Source organism: Neoarius graeffei, chromosome 3 (genome assembly GCF_027579695.1).
Source record: "Neoarius graeffei isolate fNeoGra1 chromosome 3, fNeoGra1.pri, whole genome shotgun sequence".
Lineage (NCBI taxonomy): Eukaryota > Metazoa > Chordata > Actinopteri > Siluriformes > Ariidae > Neoarius > Neoarius graeffei.
The window spans coordinates 817,797-840,240 of NC_083571.1; the positions used below are offsets into that span (position 1 = coordinate 817,797).

The 22,444-nt window shown below is 45.0% G+C and overlaps 1 protein-coding gene across 1 annotated transcript; it reads left to right on the forward strand.

Annotated features, from left to right (window-relative positions):
* Positions 1-921: 921 nt before the first annotated feature.
* Positions 922-21,948, forward strand: si:dkey-174m14.3 (uncharacterized protein LOC563117 homolog). The gene is made up of 6 exons (XM_060916203.1): positions 922-992; positions 2,229-2,390; positions 2,680-2,746; positions 2,859-2,966; positions 19,819-19,899; positions 20,439-21,948. The coding sequence occupies exons 1-6, from the start codon at positions 922-924 to the stop codon at positions 21,696-21,698; spliced, it is 1,749 nt and encodes a 582-aa protein (XP_060772186.1). The 3' UTR covers positions 21,699-21,948.
* Positions 21,949-22,444: the final 496 nt, after the last annotated feature.

Genomic DNA, 22,444 nt, shown 5'->3' on the forward strand with positions numbered 1-22,444 from the left:
CTTTCTCAGGAGGCATTCCACTTTCTCCAGAACCTCAGAGACACACACGGGGGTTTAACCCATAGGAGAACACTACACACACACACAGGGTAAGAGAAGAACAGGCTTCACACGGAAATCACTGGCTCCACCCAGTGGGGGATTTTACACATTTGATCTTTTCTTGAGAATAAATTTTATTATTAATTTTATGTATTTTTATTTGAACAGTAATCTGAGAGCTTTAGTTCAGTGAGTGTAGATGAGGAACCGTCCCAGTGAAGGCTCTGAGATCACCCGAGTGGCATCATCACCACGAGATATTAACAGGAAGTGCATATCTGTCTGTCTGTCTGCCTCTCTCTGTCTTCATTATGGTTTTATGCTTCCCTCATTAAAACTTGGTGTGTGTGTGTGTGTGTGAGAGAGAGAGAGAGAGAGAGAGAGAGAGAGACTTTCTGGGTTTCCATAGTCAAAGGGTTTCCTGGGAGATGATCTGTCCACACCAAGAGATGAGTGAAGGAGGAATCTGTCTCTCTGTCTCCATCTGTCCCCTCTCTCTCTCTCTCTGTCTACAGGCAGTGATGACTCACACGTTTGCAGTGAGACACATTCACAGCTCCCACCATCTGGATAGTCAGAAGAACAGACTGTGTGTGTGTGTGTGTGTGTGTGTGTGTGTGTAGTATTATTACTGCTCCTCTCACCTCTCTGTTCCGTCTCCTCTACACTTCACAAAGCACATCTGATGAATGTGAGCAGAACATTGATCTCTCTCTATCTCTCTCTGTCTCACTCTCCCTGTTTGTCTTTCTGTCTGTCTGCAGGGTGCTCACAGAGGACCCACAGCAATTCTGTAACACATTCCACAGAGAGGAAGAGAGATAAATACCACAAGCTGCTGTACGTCTCCATGAGAGCTGATGTTCACACACAGACACCATGAAGAAGATCTACATTGGCAAAACCGGCCTGAAGAGCTACAGGGCCGGCTGTAAGCACCAGAAGAAAAGGTGAGACACTGAGAGAGTGAGACAGGGAAGGAGTGAGACACTGAGAGAGTGAGACAGGGAAGGAGTGAGACACACATTGAGTGAGCAAGAGAGAGAATGAGTGAGATGCTGAGTGTGAGACAGGGAAGGAGTGAGACATTGAGTGAGACAGGGAAAGAGTGAAATTGAGAGAGTGAAACAATGAAGGAGTGAGACACAGAGCGAGAGAGTGAGACATGCAAGGAGTGGTGCATTGAGAGAGTGAGACAGGGAAGGAGTGAGACATTGAGAGAATGAGACAGGGAAGGAGTGAGATGATGAGAGAGAGGCAGGGAAGGAGTGAGACATTGAGAGAGTGATACAGGGAAGGAGTGAGACAATGAGAGAGTGAGACAGGGAAGGAGTGGTCCTGTAACAGAGTGAGACAGGTAAGGAGGGAGATGATGAGAGAGTGAGGCAGGGCAGGAGTGAGGCACAGTAGGAGAGAGTAAGACATGCAAGGAGTGGTCCATTGAGAGAATGAGACAGGGAAGGAGTGAGACGATGAGAGAGTGGGACAGGGAAAGAGTGAGATGATGAGAGTGTGACAAGGCAGGAGTGAGACATGGAGGGAGAGAGTGAGACATGCAAGGAGTGGTCCTTTGAGAGAGTGATACAGGGAAGGAGTGAGACACTGAGTGAGTGAGACAGGAAAGGAGTGAGGCACACACAGAGAGTGAGACATTGAGTCAGTGAGATTGGAGGAGTGAGAAATTAAGAGAGTGAGACAGGGGAGGAGTGAGGCACACACTGAGAGAGTGAGACAGGAAAGGAGTGAGACATTAATGCTGTTGTTGTTGCTGTTGTATGGTTTATCCGTGATCATGTGACAATCAGGAGCCGATTACAGAAGGAAATACGCCCAGTTTCTCTCAGACACATAACACTGACATCTGTGTGTGTGTGTGTGTGTGTGTGTGTGTGTGTGTGTGTGTGTGTGTGTGTGAGAGAGATCTCTGAGCATAGCTGATGCAGTTTAGCATCCTTTTGAAGCGGAAGTTAATCTAAACACATTAAAGTGGATGTTCACACAGTGTCTGTGCTGCTAGGTGTGTGTGTGTGTGTGTGTGTGTGTGTGTGTGTCTCCTGTGAGATAAGAAAACACATCACTGATTCACTAATAACTTACACTCATAATAAAGTGTGAATCTCACTGTGACTGTGGGCCTGCAGGAGAAACCAGTGTGTGTGTGTGTGTGTGTGTGTGTGTGTGTTTAGCTCTCTACAGGAGCAGAAGGAGGATCTGAGGAAGCGTCTGTCCTTCACCACTCAGAAGCTGGAGCTGTTGGAGAGTGAGTTTGACTCCACGCGGCAGTACCTCGAGACCGAACTGCGCAGAGCTCAGGAGGAACTCGACAAGTTCACTGATAAACTGAGGAGGTATGGCGCACACACACACACACACACACACACACAGAGCGATGAAGCTCCTGCTGTGACTCTAATGATCCTTTAACACACTTCACTTGAGCTGATAATGTAACACAATTGTTCTAAAGATGGCCCAAGGGCACTTAATGAAGGGGAAGTGGATAAGGGGGAGTGGATAAGGGGGAGTGGATAAGGGGAAGTGGATAAGGGGGAGTGGATAAGGGGGAGTGGATAAGGGGGAGTGTGGGAGAGAATTGGAGCACAGCCCAGGTTTGATTTCTGATTTGCTTTACTACAGAATACAGAGCAGTTATTCAGCGTTACAGAGGATTAATCAGGACCTGGAGGACAAAATCCACCGAACTGTGGGTGAACTGCGCACACACACACACATTTCATAAAGCAGGTGTTATCAGTGCACTGAATTCATAAACATAAACGATTCTTTACTTTTATGACTCCGTGTGTGTGTCTCAGTCCCAACATCATGATGATGAGAAGCGAGCACTCAGTCATGAGATCATTGTCCTTAACACACACCTGATGGAGGCAAAGATCACCATCGAGAAGCTTAAAGAGGACAATGTAAGAACACACACACACACACACACACGGTGATACAGTGTTGTTGAACCTAACTGATGAACAATCCAATCAGACGTCAGTGTTGATGTGGAGAAAGTTCCTGGTGTTCAGACTTGAGTTACGCAGCTTTTCTGAGCTCCATGTTCAGATTATTACAATCCCAATTCCAAGAAAGTTGGGACGCTGTGTAAAACTAATAAAAACAGAATCTGAAGATTTGCAAATCATGGAAACTCTTACTAGAGTAGCTCATGCTGGTTATGTATGCACTTTTATGTCCAGAGCTAAACTCTTCAGAAATCAACTAATTAAGGTCACTGATCAGTGTTTGCTTGGTAACACATTTGCCACTGAAGGCGAAATTGGCGAAATGGCCACGCCCCCTTTTTAGCGAAGAACTACCAATTACCACCGCTGTATCTCCGGAACTGTTCGGCCTAGAAAGTCATGTGACCATTCAAAATGTCCGGAATTGCCACATTATGGGGGGTCGGTAATACATTATTATGTCCTAAAACCAATGGTTTTCAATATATTTTCAATAAACTAATTTCTGCATCATACACTACAGTCCTGACCTTTTTTATATTACTTATGTACATTATCCATATTTGTCAGTTTAGTTATGTGGATTTCGACACTTTTTGCCCTTACTACAACCACAAAACACCACATATTTTAAGTTCTTTGCTCTGCAAGTGCATTTCTTGGTACTCATACATGACGTTGGGCATTTGCATGGAGGCGGTAGGTCATCTGGTCTGCATGGTACAGGCAGTATCACAGGAGTTATGCCGAAGTCTGTTGTTTTATATCCAAACTTGAGCGGATCTAGTTTAATCATTAGAGGATTTGGAGCTTCTAACCACAATCTGCACTGCAGATATGCTCGTTTTATGTGTTCTTGTAGTGTGGAGGAACAGCACACAAGCTGGTTAAAGTCAAGTTCTTTCCTAGAATTATGGTACTGCTCCCATCGATACTCATCAAATGTTGAACAGTCGGTTTTCTTTAATCCAGTTACAAGGAATTTTTCAGCATTACTTATCATCTTCGGTGACAATTCCTCTGCACCAAACCCTTTCAATAGAGAGAGATCCATTGAAGCTTTCAGGCCAGCCAGCTTTGAACCCAACTTGCTGGTACTGTCGCACCCACTTAATGCGTGAATTGCTGGTAGACACGACACCAAATTGCTGTTCAGTTGATCAACTAACAGGTGAACAGGCACAGTCTTCTTGTTCTTCCTGTTGCCAAGCTTTACATAGAGTTTTTGTAGTTCCCATGTTTTCTTGAAATGGAAGATGAGGTTTACGAAAACATCTGTGTCAGGTGAGTCAACTAAGATCGATTGAAAACCATGTTTTACACCATCATTGATATGGAACATGATTCTGTCATCAGCCTCTTCTTGGTTGCTTGAGAGCTTTGTGATTGTTGTTTCTTTGCCCGCAAACAGTTTTCTACATTCACCACCATATACTCCACCGAAGAAGATTTCCTTACTGACACAATATTTTGTAGCATCCACTTGAAGAAGTACTCTTGGAACCTCACTTTGTTCAACATTGAGCTCCAGAACATGTCTAGATCAAGAGGTACCTTCTGATTGTCAGACCTAATGGTGATAGTGATTTGTTCGGAACTTCTCTCTGCACATTCCATTTGCTTGATCGATGATTTTTGATAAACATCAAAAATAATATCTATTCTTGTTGACTCCACTGCGGTAGCAAGAATGATTTTGGATAAAGTCTCAGCCAATTGCCCAAATGTTTCAATGTCCATCTTTTTTATTGGTAGTCTACGTACGAGTGCCATGAAATCAACTGTTATCATTTGAGCATCACATTTTACATTCCTTTTGTCTTGTGGAAGTTGGTTGACCAGCTCAAATTATAATTACTTTCCATCAAAGAACACTTTAAAACTTGAACGCTGATCACTTCCTAAAACAAAAAGAAACAAATATTATAGGATACACTTGGTATTTTCATGAACACTCAGTAGCAAAACAGTGTCAGGGCAATGGTGGGATGAGTCATGGCATGGCATATATATTACATCCATGTAAATTACACTGAACATGGGTTCGAAATGTGTTGAAATTAGTCTTTTGCAAATATCTTGAAAACCATTGGTTTTAGGACATAATAATGTATTACCGACCCCCCATAATGTGGCAATTCTGGACATTTTGAATGGTCACATGACCTTCTAGGCCGGACGGTTCCGGAGATGCAGCGGTGGTAATTGGTAGTTCTTCGCTAAAAAGGGGGCGTGGCCATTTCGCCATCAGTGGCAAATGTGTTACCAAGCAAACACTGATCAGTGACCTTCAATTAGTTGATTTCTGAAGAGTTTAGCTCTGGACATAAAAGTGCATACATAACCAGCATGAGCTACTAGAGTATCTATATTTCATTGAAAATAGTACAAAGACAACATATCAAATGTTGGAACTGAGAAATTTTATTGTTTTTTGAAAAATATACTGTATGCTCATTTTGAATTTGATGGCAGCAACACGTTTCAGAAAACTTGGGACAAGGACAACAAAAGACTGAAAAAGTTGTTGCAATAATTTCCCTGATGTGGGTGGAGTACAGAATTACGGCAGTCAAGTCAAGTTTATTTGTACAGCGCTTTTAACAATAAACAAACATTGTCGCAAAGCAACTTTACAGAATTTGAAAGACTTAAAACATGAGCTAATTTTATCCCTAATCTATCCCCAATGATGAAGCCTGTGGCGACGGTGGCAAGGAAAAACTCAGACGACATGAGGAAGAAATCTCGAGAGGAACCAGACTCAAAAGGGAACCCATCCTCATTTGGGCGACAACAGACAGCCTGACTATAATATTAACAGTTTTAACATGAAGTCAGTTTCGTTGATGTTATAAACTCTTCATTGATGGAAACTTGAGTGCAAAACTGTTCATGACAACTGCAGTCCTAAAGTTAGCAAGTCAACTGTAGTCCTCAGCCATAAAAGCATTACTGTAAGAGTCCAGAGCGTCCTCCAGGTGTGACTTTCAACTGTCCACATGGGGCCGTCCTCCACAGGAGCGATGCGATGAGACTCCAGCCAGACACAGGGCACCAGGATGGATCAGGCAGGTCCGAGGAGCAGAAGAGGTTCAGCATCTCGATCCCAGGACCGACATGTAACTCAGAGGGACAGTTTTGGGAGGGGAGAGAAAGAGAGAGAAAACGCAGGTTGTTAGGTATGCCCAATGTCACCTGAATAAGTAGGAACAGTATACATATTGCACTGAGTACAAGCAGGGACTCCGGCAACTAACTATGACAGCATAACTAAAAGGGGAGAGCCAGAAGGTAACACAGGCATGAGGGCAGTGGCGGCTGGTAGTCTTTCAAACAGGGGAGGCTGGTCGGTTACGATATTTCCAGATTTTAAAAGAAAAAAGAAAAAACATCAATTTTGCCCATACTCTTGCCTCTGATCTGGCTGATTGTTGGCAGGGTCACAAACTGTGAAATAACAGGTTCTTTTGGCCCATTAGCCTACTGTCCAATATACATGATGGTGGTGTTGGGGGGGGGTATATTTTAACATTTTATATTTTAAAATTGTGGCATGTTGTTTAAAAATTGATCATTATTGAAAGCAGCTCTTTGTCAGGAACCTCAGCAGTAACAGCAGAGTGTTCTGGAATAGGCACAAGCACTGACCTTGGGGAGCCAAACATAGAGCTGGGTGCCACACATTTCATTCAATGACACTTTCCCTATATTTTACTTATTTTGACTGAGAAATGTTTTATTGACAATTTTGATAACCCTTCACTTTTAATCCAGGTCTGTAGTGTGAAATGTTCTCGGCTGTGTTTTTGTTTAAAAATGTTTTCCAAATTGTAGCTGTATTTAATTCATATCCAGAGAAATATATATTCCAATATAATATACTCAGCATAAACATTTTAAATAGATTCTATATTTTTGGTCCATCCATGACATATTACTAATGTAGCCTATTTACTGTTGTTGATGTGGGTCACTGGCTGTTAGCCAATTCACTTTCTCGTACCAGGAGAGCTGAAAGGAACGAGTATTATTCCTGACCTTTTTCACCAAGTCAATTTGAGGCGTTGGTCTACCCTGCTCTTTAATTTTAATTTTTTCCTCGAAAGGAAGACTGGCAAATGGCTTCGCCAAAATTAAATCAGCAATGCTTGGCATCCGTGCGCAGCTTTCTTGCTAGCTGACTAGCCCCCTCAAGTTCAAGTTCAGTCACTCAAATAAACGAAATTTCTGGAACTAAGATAGCAAACTTGACAACACTATATTTACACTTTATATCATCTCATCTCATTATCTCTAGCCGCTTTATCCTTCTACAGGGTCGCAGGCAAGCTGGAGCCTATCCCAGCTGACTACGGGCAAAAGGCGGGGTACACCCTGGACAAGTCGCCAGGTCATCACAGGGCTGACACATAGACACAAACAACCATTCACACTCACATTCACACCTACGCTCAATTTAGAGTCACCAGTTAACCTGACCTGCATGTCTTTGGACTGTGGGGGAAACCAGAGCACCCGGAGGAAACCCACGCGGACACGGGGAGAACATGCAAACTCTGCACAGAAAGGCCCTCGCCGGCCCCGGGGCTCGAACCCAGGACCTTCTTGCTATGAGGCGACAGCGCTAACCACTACACCACCGTGCCGCCCCTATTTACACTTTATTTACAATGAAAATATATACAAACTAAAAAAGCTGGTAGAAACCGTATGTAATGAATGAAATCGAAATGTAAGCTGATCTCTTACAATACACCACAGCACTTGCGAATCCGCATGGGACTGAACTGAAATTCACCGCTGCCTGTCTATAGTTGAAACGAGCTGTCAATCAAAGAAAATATCCTGCTGCTTTCACCAATCACCAGTCTCCTCGTGGAAACTGCCATGTCCCTCCCACTGTGAGGCTGGGAGTCCGTGGGCGGGCATTTTCACAGTATTTGTCCAATAACCATCTTGCATTTTGATATTGAAAGCGCAGAGCTCCCAAATGCCATTGAAGTCCACTGAGGCTGGGCTGCATCGCGCTGTCACGAGGGGGAAAAACTCACGCACACATTAGGCGAACTGGGGAAAGTTATAACGGAATGATTTTGCACTGTACTTGAGTTGAGCACATATATATTTCTATGATTCTGGATCTGAAATAGCAATGTTATAAGGTCGGCTATAACATAAGCCTAGCGCAATTCATCCTACATGATGTTCGTCATTTTTAGAGGAGGCTGAGCCTCCCTCGCTGTCTTAGAGCAATCGCCCGTGCATGAGGGAGCCCCGGGACATAAAGCAGCAGCCACTAGACCATCAACAAACTCGAGTGAGCAAGCGAGTGGGGACTGACAGCATCCATACATCCCAGTTTACCAAAACACTCTGTCTGAGGATCCTCCAGATCTATACCTTTACCTCATAAACACCATTAACACAAGGCTTGACTAAACAGATACGTTTTCAGCTGAGACTTAAACACTGAGACTGTGTCTGATTCCCAAACACTACTTGGAAGGCTGTTCCATAACTGTGGGGCTTTGTAAGAAAAGTCTCCGCCCCCTGTTGTAGCCTTCGCTATACGAGGTACCAGCAGATAGCCTGCATCTTTTGATCTAAGTAGGCGTGGCGGGTCATAGAGGAGCAGAAGTTCACTCAGGTACTGTGGTGCGAGACCATTCAGTGCTTTAAAGGTCAATAGTAGTATTTTATAATCAATACGAAATTTGATTGGGAGCCAATGCAGTGTGGATAAGACAGGCGTGATGGGGTCATATTTTCTAGTTCTAGTAAGGACTCTTGCTGCCGCATTTTGAACTAACTGGAGCTTGTTTATGCACTTATTGGAACATCCAGACAGTAAGGCATTACAATAATCCAACCTGGAGGGAACGAAAGCATGGACTAGTTTTTCTGTGTCATGTAGTGACATTAAATTTCTTATCTTTGCAATATTTCTAAGATGAAAGAAAGCTATCAGGGTAATGTTATCAATGTGAGTTTCAAATGAAAGACTGGGGTCAATAATCACTCCGAGGTCTTTTACTGCTGCACATGAAGAAACAGAAAGGCCATCCAGAGTTACTGTGGAATCAGAAAACTTACTTCTAGCTGCATGTGGTCCGAGTACAAGTACTTCAGTCTTGTCAGAGTTAAGCAGAAGGAAGTTAATAAGCATCCAGTGTCTAATGTCCTTCACACATTCCTCAATTCTATTAAGCTGGTGTCTCTCATCAGGTTTTGCAGAGACATACAACTGTGTGTCATCAGCATAACAGTGGAAACTAATACAATGTTTACGAATAATATCACCCAGAGGGAACATATATAAAGAAAAAAGCAGTGGACCCAAGACAGAACCTTGTGGAACACCAAACTTTACCTCAGCATGTCTAGAAAAATCACCATTTACATCAACATACTGATAGCGATCAGTTAAATAAGAGCTGAGCCAGGAGAGGGCCATTCCCTTAACTCCCACAACATTTTCTAGTCTATCCAGAAGAATGGAATGATCAATGGTATCAAATGCTGCACTAACGTCAAGCAACACAAGCAGCGAGACACAGCCCTGATCAGACGCCAACAGTAGGTCGTTTACTACTTTAACCAGAGCTGTCTCTGTGCTATGATGAGGTCTAAATCCTGACTGATACATTTCATGGATGTTATTCCTATGTAAATATGAGCATAACTGCTGTGCCACAGCTTTTTCAAGGATCTTGGAGATAAAGGGGAGGTTTGATATTGGCCGATAATTGGACAGCTGACAGGGCTCAAGGTCAGGTTTTTTAATCAGGGGTTTGATAACTGCTAGTTTAAAGGATTTGGGTACATAGCCAATCCTAAGAGAAGAATTTATTATTTTTAGAAGCGGTTCAGTTACTTCAGGTATTATCTGTTTGAATAGATGTGTAGGTAAGGGATCTAGTACGCAAGTTGAGGCTTTTGATGCCGAGATTAATGAAAGTAATTCAGTTTCTCTAAGGGGAGTAAAACATTCTAATTGCTGATCTGATACAGTTATATTGTTAACTACAGGGTCACTTACATTGTCTGACCTTAAATTAGTAGTTTGAATTTTTTGTCGGATATTCTCAATTTTGTCATTAAAAAAATTCATGAAGTCGTTGCTACTCCATACTGCAGGTGTGCATGTGTTGATAGTGGACTTATTCCTGGTTAATTTTGCTACAGTATTAAATAGGAATCTAGGATTATTTTTATCATCTTCTATTAGGGAGGAGAGATATATTGATCTCGCAGCACTAAGAGCTTTTCTATACTTCAGGAAGCTCTCCTTCCACGCTAATTTGAACACTACCAATTTTGTTTGACGGCATTTACGTTCCAATTTTCGAGTGGTCTGTTTTAAAGTGCGAGTGTCATCATTATACCAGGGTGCTAATTTTTTCTCTCTGAACATTTTCCTTTTAAGAGAAGCTACATTATCTAAAGTATGGCGGAACATTGAATCTAAGTATTCAGTTGCCTGATCAAGTTCTGCAGGGGCTGACAGTGACCCAATCAAAGCTGATAACTGGGAGATCATTTATAAAGCTCTGTGCAGTAGTTGATGTGAAAGTACGTTTAATACAGTAGCGTGGTGAGGTGCATATATTATTACTCAGACATATTTTGAATGAGATGAGATAATGATCTGAGATAACTTCAGACTGTGGAAGTGTGACTATATTTTCTACGTTTAACCCGAATGTTAGTATTAGATCGAGGGTGTGACCACCATTATGGGTCGGTCTTATGACATTCTGATTAATCCCTATTGAATCTAAAATGGACACAAACGCTGTTTTTAAAGGGTCTTCTGGGTTATCGAAGTGAATATTAAAATCTCCGACAACTAAAACTTTGTCTAAGGAAATAACCAGATCTGAGATAAAATCTGCAAATTCAGAAAGAAACTCAGAATATGGCCCCGGGGGCCTGTAAATAATAAGTAATGGAATTAACTGGGTAGACTTATTTTTTGAGGCTACATACATTATATGAGTATGAAGAACTTCAAATGTATTAAATTTATAGCCAGGTTTTTTTGTTACACCTAGATAATTATAAATAACTGCGACGCCTCCTCCTCTGCCAGTTAGACGAGGCTGGTGTATATAACTGTATCCAGGAGGACTCGCTTCATTTAATGCTATATATTCATTTGGCTTAATCCATGTTTCAGTTAAACAAAGTACATTAAACTCCGGATCAGTAATGAGTTCATTAACCATTAGCGCTTTAGATGTAAGAGATCTAATATTTAATAGCCCTACCTTTAGATCAAAGGTGCTGGCAGCGGCTGTACAGTCAGTATGATCTAATTTTATATTGATTAGGTTACTGGAACAAACTCTCTGAGTATTTCTACCTTTTTGTTGAGCTCGGGGAACAGACACAGTCTCGATGTAGTGGACCCTGAGTGACAACTCTGTGCAGCTAGCAGACAGTCGGTTTAGCCTGTTCGTCTGCTCCCTGGCCTTGGCTCGGGATTGTCAGAAATTAACTAGGCCTGTTCTGAGACTATGACCTATGCTGCAGGAAATGAGAGCAGCACCTTCCCGAGTGGGATGGATACTGTCCCGCCCTAACAGGCCAGCAGTGCCCTCAAAATTAGCCCAATTATCTTTAAAGCCCACAGGCGGGAGATAATGTTCACACACATTTATTGGCAGCTTTTCAGCTTCACTCAAGGACACACACACACACACACACACACAGTCGTGTTCTGGTCCCAGGCACTCTTCTGTGGTCTCCTTCTCCTTTTATGCTCCCTTATCACTGCAACAAACACACACACACACATTCATTGACAACAGGTGTAATGACTTGGCCACTCACCTTCCCTGACCCCGCCCTCCATTCACAAATTGACGCTTGGCCATGCTCCCACTGCCACATACCCCCACCACCCAACTCAGGCCAGGGAGACGTTCAGCCTGCAGTGGACTCCCCCCCCCCCCCCCCCCGATGGGACAGGAAGTCTGCCACCACCATCTGCGCCCCTGGCCTGTAGACCACCTCGAATTTAAATGGCTGTAGGGCAAGATACCAACAGGTGATCTGCGCACTGGCATCCTTCATGTGGTGGAGCCACTGGAAGGGCATGTGGTCCAAACAGAGGGTGAAATGGCGTCCCAACAGGTAGTATCGGAGGGCGAGGACTGCCCACTTGATGGCCAGACACTCCTTTTCGATAGTGCTGTACTTGCTTTCACGCATCGAGAGCTTACAGCTGATGTACAGCACAGGACATTCCTCACCCTCCACCTTCTGGGACAGAACGGCCCCCAGCCCCCTGTCCGATGCGTCCGTCTGTAAAACAAAGGGGAGAGAGAAGTCAGGGGTTGTGTAAAAGTGGCCCACCACACAGTGCAGCTTTTACCTTAGAGAAAGCCTGTTGGAACTGCTCCATCCACTGGACCAGATCTGGTGCTCCCTTTTTAGTGAGATCAGTCAGTGGGCTGGTGACATCTGAATAATTAGGTATGAACCTACGACAGTAGCCAGCCAACTCCAGGAACCGTCTCACCCCCTTTTTGGTCTTAGGCCTCAGGTAGGCTGCAATTGCTGCAGTCTTGTTAATTTGGGGACGCACCTGCCCATAACCCAAGTGGAAACCCAGATACCATACTTCCACCTGCCCAATTGCACACTTTTAATTAGCTGCGAGACCCGCATGCCTCAGCGACTTTAGGACGGCCCTAAGGTGTTCCAGGTGCCGCAGCCAGTCATTGCTATAAATAATGATATTGTCAAGGTACACTGCTGTGTAGGCGGTGTGAGGGCGGAGGATCTTGTCTATGAGCCACTGGAAGGTAGCAGGAGCCCCAAATAACCCAAAAAGGAAGCGTGACAAATTGGTGTAACCCAAACAGTGTGGAAAAGGCCGTTTTCTCTTGGGATAGAGGAGTCAAGGGGATCTGCCAATATCCCTTCGTTAGATCCAGTGTCGAATAAAAGCAAGCAGTGCCTAACCAATCGAGCAACTCATCAATGCGAGGCACTGGGTATGCATCAAATTTAGACACCGTGTTGACCTTTCTATAGTCCACACAGAGCCAGGCTGACCTGTCGGTCTTGGGAACCAGGACCACCAGGCTGCTCCAGTCACTGTGGAACTCCTCGATTATGCCCATTTCGAGCATGGCCTTGAGTTCATCCTGAATCACCTTTTTTTGTGTTCAGGCAAGCAGTAAGAGCGGCTATGCACCACCACCCCCAGGAGCGTCTCAATGTGGTGTTCTATGAGGTGAGTGAGGCTGTGCAGGGGTGAGAACACATCGGAAAATTCCTTCTGCAACTTGGCCACCTCTGTGAGTTGAGCTGGTGAGACGTGGTCTCCACAAGGGACCGGAGTGGCCTGAGATGTGTTTTTTTTTTTTACCTCCAGCCCCAGCTGCACCTTCTCTGGGATTACTTATGCCAATGCCATGGGGACCCCCTCGTTCCAATGTTTTAGCAGGTTGAGGTGGTAAATTTGCAATGCCCCACCCCTATCTGTTCGCCTTACCTCATAGTCAACATCCCAAACTCGCCATGTGACTTCAAAGGGCCCTTGCTACTTGGCGATTAATTTGGAGCTTGATGTGGGCAATAATACGAGCACTTTGTCTGCCGGTGTGAACTCTCTAAGGTGTGTGCCCCTTTCATGCAGCCAGATTTGATGTTCTTGTGCCTGCCGTAAATTCTCCTGGGTTAAGTGTGTGAGGGTGTGGAGTTTTGCATGTAGGTCGAGAACATATTGAATTTCGTTCTTGCTAGGCAAAGGTCCCTCCTCCCAGTTTTCTCAGAGCATGTCCAAAATGCCACACGGCTTAAGCCCATATAATAACTCAAATGGTGAAAAACCTGTGGAGGCTTGCAGGACCTCTCGTACTGCAAATAACAGGGGCTCGAGCCATTTATCCCAATTACGTGTATCTTCACTTACAAATTTCCAAATTAAGTTTTTGAGTGTTTGATTAAACCGTTCCACTAAGCCATCCGTTTGTGGGTGATAGACACTGGTGAGGATAGACTTAATTCCCAATAACCCATACAGCTCACGCAGTGTGCATGACATAAATGCAGTGCCTTGGTCTGTCAGGATTTCTTTCGGAATCCCGACCCGGGAGATAATACGGAAGAAAGCTTCCGCAATACTGCATGCTGAGATATTGCAGAGAGGCACTGCTTCCGGATATCGCGTTGCATAGTCCACCAGAACTAAAATAAAGTGATATCCCTGTGCTGACGGATCTAAAATGGCCCGACGGGATCCATACCAATTCTCTCAAAAGGGGTCTCAATTAGAGGGAGAGGGTGCAAAGGTGGGTGGCACAGTGGTGTAGTGGTTAGCGCTGTCGCCTCACAGTAAGAAGGTCCGGGTTCGAGCCCCGTGGCCGGCGAGGGCCTTTCTGTGCGGAGTTTGCATGTTCTCCCTGTGTCTGCGTGGGTTTCCTCTGGTTTCCCCCACAGTCCAAAGACATGCAGGTTAGGTTAACTGGTGACTCTAAATTGACCGTAGGTGTGAATGGTTGTGTGTCTATGTGTCAGCCCTGTGATGACCTGGCGACTTGTCCAGGGTGTACCCCGCCTTTCGCCCATAGTCAGCTGGGATAGGCTCCAGCTTGCCTGCGACCCTGTAGAACAGGATAAAGCAGCTAAAGATAATGAGATGAGATGAGATGGGTGCAAAGGTGCTTTTGGAGTGGCCGCGGGATTTACTAATTGGCATTCATGGCATACCGCACACCACCGATGGACATCCCCACGAATCCCTGGCTAATAGAACCGGGCCATTATTCAGGCTAGTGTTTTATCCTGCCTGAAGTGTCCGGCCATGGGATTAAAGTGAGCCGCATGGATAACAAGTTCCCTACAGCTCTTTGGGATTAACAACTGGGTTATTTGTTCACCAGTTTGAATGTCCTGCATCACTCAGTACAACCTATCCTTAATAATAGCGAAATATGAGAAAGCCAGTGTCGCGCTTCGCTGGAGAGTTTGACCATCAATTACTCTCACTTGGTCAAATGCATGAAGCAGAGTCTCGTCTCATGACTGGTCTAATGGGAAATCCTCAAGGGAATCCCTGAGAGAGGGAGGAGGGGTGAGCTGCTCCTCACTCCTCGTATCACCCTGATGCGGTGCTGACATAGACGGCTCTGTGACAGTTTCCCCAGTCAATGCCACACCGGGATCTTCCCATGACGTTCTAATGCAGGACCCACTTCTTACAATGTGTTCCATCAGTTCTTTAAACCCTGGCCAATCAGTCCCCAAAATCAGCGAGCGGGTGAGATGAGGATTAACTGCCACCTTTATTCTATGCTTTACTCTCCGAAATAGAATGTGGATGGACACTAATGGGTAGTTGTGAACATCCCCGTGCACACACAGCACTTTCAGCACTTGTGCTCTCCCCAATGCCTCGCCTTGCACCAGGCTTTGGTGGATTGAGGTCTGGTTACAGCTGGAATCCACCAAGGCATGATACATATCCCCTTGTACACTTACTGGTATATGATTCGCTCCGGCCTGATTGAGGGAGGTCTCTGGTGTGTTAGTGATCCGGACCACTGTTCCCACCTCCATCGTGGAGCACTGACTCTGAAGATGTCCTGGCTCCCTGCAGTGCCAGCACACCGGCCCAGGTTTTCCCTCTGCACCATTGTTATGGGCATCACTCACCTGAGGGGGAGAAGACACAGACACAGAAGGGGAAAATGGGAGGACACCATGGGTGCATCAGGCCAGCTGCGGGGGAGCCAGCCCACGCCTCCACGGTGGAGGAACAGGGCAGGGAAGGAAAGAAGAGAGGGAGGGGGAAGGAGAGAAAAAAGGACTTCTCCTTTTTTCTCTCCTTCCCCCTCCCTCTCTTCTTTCCTTCCCTGCCCTGTTCCTCCACCGTGGAGGCGTGGGCTGGCTCCCCCGCAGCTGGCCTGATGCACCCATGGTGTCCTCCCAACACATCCTCCTGCCGTCAGAGCCACTGCCAGGTGGTCCTCCGCCAGTTCGATGGCTTGTTCCAGCGACGCCAGGCAATGACACTGGACCCACTTTGCCGTTCCTCCCGGAAGTCACGTGATGAACTGCTCCAGTGTCACCAGGTTGATGATTTCCTTGGCATCGCGGTCATCCGCCCTCAGCCATCGCTGGCAGGCGTCCTGGAGCTGTTGGCTGAATGCAAATGGTCAGCTGACCTCCTCCAACTTCAGCGTCTGGAAGCGCTGATGCTGTTGTTCCGGGGAGCAGCCGATATGCTGTAGGAAAGCTCGCTTCAAGTCGGCATATATGAGCCGACTTTTGGTGGGGAGCTGCAGCGCGGCGAGCTGTGCCTCATCAGTCAACAGCGGAAGTAGGCGCGCTATGCGCTGCTCGACCGGCCACCCCCATGCTTTGGCTGCTTGCTCAAAGAGCACTAGGAAGGCTTCCAGATCATCATGTGGGCCCATCTTTGTTAGGGTGAGGTGGGGAGGGTCCGCTGCGGTGGCAGTCGTGGACCCCGCCAATGCGAGCAGGTGCCAGAACACCTGGCGATCTTCCTGCTGGGCCAGCACCAAGGCTTCGAAGCATTGTTCCTGCTCCTTCTGGAGGGTGGTCAGCGCTTGATGCTGGTTCTGCTGAGCGGTAGCGAGGGTATGGATGAGGTCTTTGAACGGTGAGGACTCCACAGGTTGGCTCCCTTTGGTATTCCTGGGTTTCAGTACCACTGTTATAATTTCCCTGATGTGGGTGGAGTACATAAGTACGGTAGGCAGGAGATAATGTTCACACATGTTTATTGACAGCTTTTCAGCTTCACGCTAGGACACACATGTACACACACATACACACAGTCATGTTCTGGTCCCAGGCACTCATCTGTGCTCTCCTACACCTTTTATGCTCCTGTATCGCTGCAACAAACACACACACACACATTAATTGACAACAGGTGTAACGACTTGGCCACTCACCTTCCCCACCCTCCATTCATAAACTGATGCTTGGCCACGCCCCCGCTGCCACAGTTGTGTAATGCTAAAAAAACCTAATTAGGTTAATTGCCAACAAGTCAGTAAGATGATTGGGTATAAAAAGACCCTCCCTGAGAGGCGGAGTCTCTCAGAAGTAAAGATGGGGAGGGGTTCACCGCTCTGTGAAAGACTGTGTGGGCAAACAGTGCAACAATTTAAGAATAACATTCCTCAATGTAAAACTGCAAAGAATTTGGGGATCACATCCTCTATAGTCCATAATATCATTAAAAGATTCAGAGAATCTGGAGAAATCTCTGTATGTGAGAGACAAGGCTGAAAACTGACATTGGATGCCTGTGATCTTCAGGCCCTCAATATGCTGCCATCCGGACAAAATCTTTTTCAGGGAAGGCCTTCCTTCTTTCAGCAAGACAACACCAAACCGCTTTCTGCACATATTAAAACTGCATGGTTCCGTAGTAAGAGTCCAGGTGCTAAACTGGCCTGCTGCAGTCCAGACCTGTCTCCCATTTAAAACATTTGATGCATTATGAAGTGCAAAATACAACAAAGGAGACCCAGAACTGTTGAGCAACTGAAATTGTATATCAGGCAAGAATGGGACAACATTTCTCTTTCAAAACTACAGCAGTTGGTCTCCTCAGTTCCCAAACATTTACAGAGTGTTGTTAAAAGTAGAGGTGATGCAACACAGTGGTAAACACGCCCCGTCCCAACTTTTCTGAAACGTGTTGCTGACATCAAATTCAAAATGAGCAGATATTTTTCAAAAAACAATAAAATTTCTCAGTTTCAGCATGTGATGTTGTCTTTGTACTATTTTCAATGAAATATAGGGTTTCTGTGATTTGGAAAGTATTGCATTCTGTTTTTATTTACAGTTTACACAGTGTCCCAACTTTTTTTGGAACTGGGGTTGTCATTTTCTCAGGTATTTGTTGATAAACTGGAGCTCCTCGGCCCGTCTTTACCCCTCAAACACTCAGCCTTTCCTGGAGACTGATTTTGTACCAAATCATGATTACAGTCACCTGTTGTCATCACTTGCTTCACATCATGTTATTATTTAATTGTTTTACCTCATTACTCACCCTAAATTTCCTTCCATCCCAACTTTTTTTGGAATGTGTTGCAGGTCTGAAATGCAAGAATGGATGGATATTAACAAATGAAATGAAGTTGACCAACAAAATACGAAATATCTCGGGTTCATTCTGTCTGTAATGAAATACAAGTCAAAGTACATTTGCAAATCACCGCTTTCTTTTTTATTTGCATTTTCCACACCGTCCCAACTTTCTCTGACTTGGGGTTGTAGACTGTGTTAATAATAATAATAATAATAATAATAATAATAGATATTTCTCAGCGTTAATAATCAGACCGTCAGTTAGCTCTGTAAATCAGCATATCAGGTGAAAATTCAAATTCTATCCAAACTGCTCATTGAATTCAGAATTGAATGCAGAACAGCATAATTTTTCCAGAATTAAAATATGTTTATCCATTCTTGAGATGTTAGAAATCAAAGATTGAAAAAACAGCTTAATTTTTTAGAAAACTGACATAATATTCTGTATGAGCATCACATGGTCCAAAATGGGCCTCATTAACCAATCAGATCAAATTATTTTTTCTTAATAACTTTTCTATTTTTCAAGATATTTACATGGAAATTAGCAGGGACATAGATGGTTGTATACTGAATACAAAGTTTGAAAAATTTGTAAAAACAAATTATGCAAATTAGCAATTAATCAATATTAATTATACTAATTAGGTAAAACATTAAATTACTACACTCAGTAAAAAAAAGGAATAAAAGATTATTTCTAATCCCCTCTTTGCGCTTTGTAGGTCTTTGTATTTCTCAGTAGGGCCTACTAGTGTTTATATGAAAGAATATAAATTGATTATTTCGGTTAATGTTCACAGCTTTCAAGGCAAACCTCAAAAAACTGTCGGATCCACATCCAATAAACAATTCACATTAACTGAACTGAACACTCACATTTCTGACTTCCGGTTTTTAAAAATCTCATTCCGACCACTAAGATCTCAATATTTTTCATCAAAACAACTCCAGTTATATTCTAAAATAGTGATTTATTTACAGAAATCAGTCTGATTTGAAAAAATAAGTAGGTAAAGCTCTGAAAACTCACTTCAAAGTCTCCTGTGAATCAGAACATCAAAACTAGCAGAGGGAAAATTTTGCTGAATCCTTCATCAGAAACAGTGAGAGTGAGAGAACATCCCTATAAAAGTGATCTGATTGATATTGATGAGTAATCCAGTGGGAAACCGATCAGACGAGAGAGAGAGAGAGAGAGAGAGAGAGAGAGAGAGAGAGAGAGAGAGAGCGCCTGACCACTTTCCCATGACTCAAAAAGCAGCGGCAGTTTCCCGACGTCCCGCGAGCAGAGTTTTTACTCTGTTGTACTGACTGCAACCTGCCGTTACTCCCAAAGTACTGAACAGACCTTAACCAGATACATTTCTTTGGAAAGCAGAGATTATAAGCTTTTTAATAATAGTATTCACGATAGAAAGTATTCAAGAGTTAAGCAATGACAGGTTTGGAAACTTAGATGAGTGTCTGCATGGAGAATTTTCACACCACGGCCAGCAAGAGTCTGATACGCCGACTGTCAGAGCAGAACACACCATTCAACATGCTACAAAGGGGCACATACATGTGTGTGTTATCTACTGTGTATTTTTTTCTGAATTTCTCAGTTATACCCCAACTGCAGTGTGTGTGTGTGTGTGTGTGTGTGTGTGTGTGTGTGCGTAAGTTTGTGTGTGAGATTGTGTAACTTCCTATGTGTTGTCTGTAGGATTTATACAGGAAGGACTGTAACCTGGCAGCTCAGCTCCTGCAGTGTAATCAGTCTCAGTACAGAGCTCAGCTCTCTGAGGTGGGTTTATTATCTCACACACACACACACACACACACACACACGCGTACGTGCACAGGGTTGCCTGAAGCTGCGCTGCAAACCGACGCACTACTACCTTAAAAAGTGTAGGGAAACAGTGCGGCACTGTTGCAGGCATCGGTGCAGCGGTTTGCGATGCAGCCACAGGCAGGTGGACAGAATTATTCGGTTTTATCATCAAAACGTTCCTCCGTGCTCCTCAGTGAGGTCTCTACCATACAGCACCTTCTCTTTTATTCTCCCGCTGCTGGAAAACACACACACACACACACACTTCAGACTTCAGTGCTTATTATCGAACACTGTAATTAGCCTGAAACATCCCGCTAGCTAATTACATATGGCTTACTTTGCTACTGTTGCCGTGGAAACAGATGAACGCTGGTGAGCGGTGTAATAATGGATCACTGCCTCAGGAGGAACCATAATCTGTTTTTTCTCTACACAGCATTATTACTTGATGAAAACAACAATGTCATTAAGTGAACCACTTTAATGTAGTTTTTCTTTTCTCTCAGTTGCCGGCGGATTTTCTGGAGCGTCTGAGTCTGCACCTTGAGGATTCCTCCCCGATCTGTCGCTCGCCATATTCCGACCCCATTCCCTCCTCTGTCATGGGGAATGTTTTGGAGAAACCAGAGGAAGCATCTCGTTCCCCGAGTCCTACACGTCACGAGCTCCACGAGCCTCATGAGCACCCGGGCTTCCTGATTGGCACACCTGTGAGCGGAGACGAGCGTCTGGGTCTGAGTTTGAGGAGCGTGGCTAAGTGTGATGTGTACAGCAGCGACACAGCGTTGTACTGCCCAGACGAACGTCGTCGTGAACGCAGGCCCAGTGTCGACCTGCACCGCTTCCCTCATTTTAACACATCTGTGGGCGGAGCCTCCAGCTCCTATTCCAGTTTCAGTGGGGGCGGGTCTGAAGAAAAAGGGGCTGAGCCTCCTTACAGCACCACCTCCTCGCCTCAACACCATGGGATCTACATGGAGTGGCGAGACGGTGTTGAGTATGAGCACAAAAGTGACGATTCCTGGGAAAGAGAAAGTCCGAGCGCCTTCAGCGCGTCTCACGCTTACCAAAACGGCGGCTCTCCTCTCTACAGTGGTGCAATGTCATGCTACAGCGAGCCCTACGAGCCCCTCCCACCGTCCACCTCGCCCAGCGTCAACTATGGTGACAGTCGGCGTGGCAGTGCGCTGGTGCCAGAAGAGGAGGAGGAGCCAGAGGAGGAGCAGGAGGTGCTGATTGGTCGATGGAGGCGGTTGAGCGTAGAGGACGTCAGCGCTCACTCGTTCTGCAGCGCTGGACGCGCTTCACCATATAGCTTCTCTGAGCAGCACTTCTCTGTCCGACCTGCCAAGATCCGGCTTGGCCCCCTCTATAGCAGCTTCCAGGAGGGAAGTGATGCCTATAGGCACCATGGCACCACCCTGCTGGATCCATTCTCCAGTACTGATCTCCGGAATACACACTTGTACAGCACTGAGGATGAGAACCAGGAGGTGGAGCAGCAGGTGGCTGAACTTGAGCAAGAATATGAGGACGAAGAGGTGGATGTGAGTCCCAACAGCTCCAATGAGTCACTGGAAATCGGATCCATGGAAATCGGTGCTGAGCTTCAGTCGTTTCAGCCGGACCGGATCAGCGCCTCTCCTCAGGAAACGAGTTCTCCTCCGACTCAGGCAGCATCACAGTACCAAACGTTCACCACTCTGGGCCTGACGAGGAAGGACAGTCTCACGAAAGCGCAGCTCTACGGGACTCTGCTCAACTGAGGACCCTGTGAGGACTCGGGTTCCTCGAACACACCGGGAACATTATTTATTTAACACAGAACAAAACATTTACTTTATGAGGAGGGCCTCAGCTCCACTTTATTCTGATCTTCTGAGGACCTGACTTCACTTTATTCAGTTCGGGCCACACGTCTGAGTGCGCTACTGAGAACCGTTATCTGTGTGACGCAGTGTTGTTTCTACTGATTTTAGCCGATCAGAACGCACAATTTTGGAGTTATGTTATTAAAACTAGGGCTACACTGATATAAAGGTTTATCAGTCTTTCATAAAGTTGTGCAAAAATGTTTTCAGGCCAAACCCAACTAAATATTCCACCAGACTTACAAAAGTTCCTCAGACTGTGTTCATACGCATGTGTGTTTGTTGATAAACACAAATCAGCCGTAAATTACACAGCACGTTTACAATCCAGCTGATTTACCACGCCCACACAACGACAACACGGTGAGTGAACAGTGAAAGAGCACCTGCTCAGCACAGACTGCGCTAAATATTCCATTAAAGCAGCTCAGCCACTGCAGCGTGTCCGCTAACACGCACACCTTCCTTTTATAGGGTGTCATTACTTTTGTCCTAAATGAATGGCTCGATTTATTTCTGAATTTGTTTTGGAATTGCTTTCTTTTTTTAATATGAAGTGAGTTTCATGAAATGTTCATTAAATCGGTGTTCGACCTCGAGAGCGTCATCTGGATATAAACTCAAACTCACGGGATTTTCAA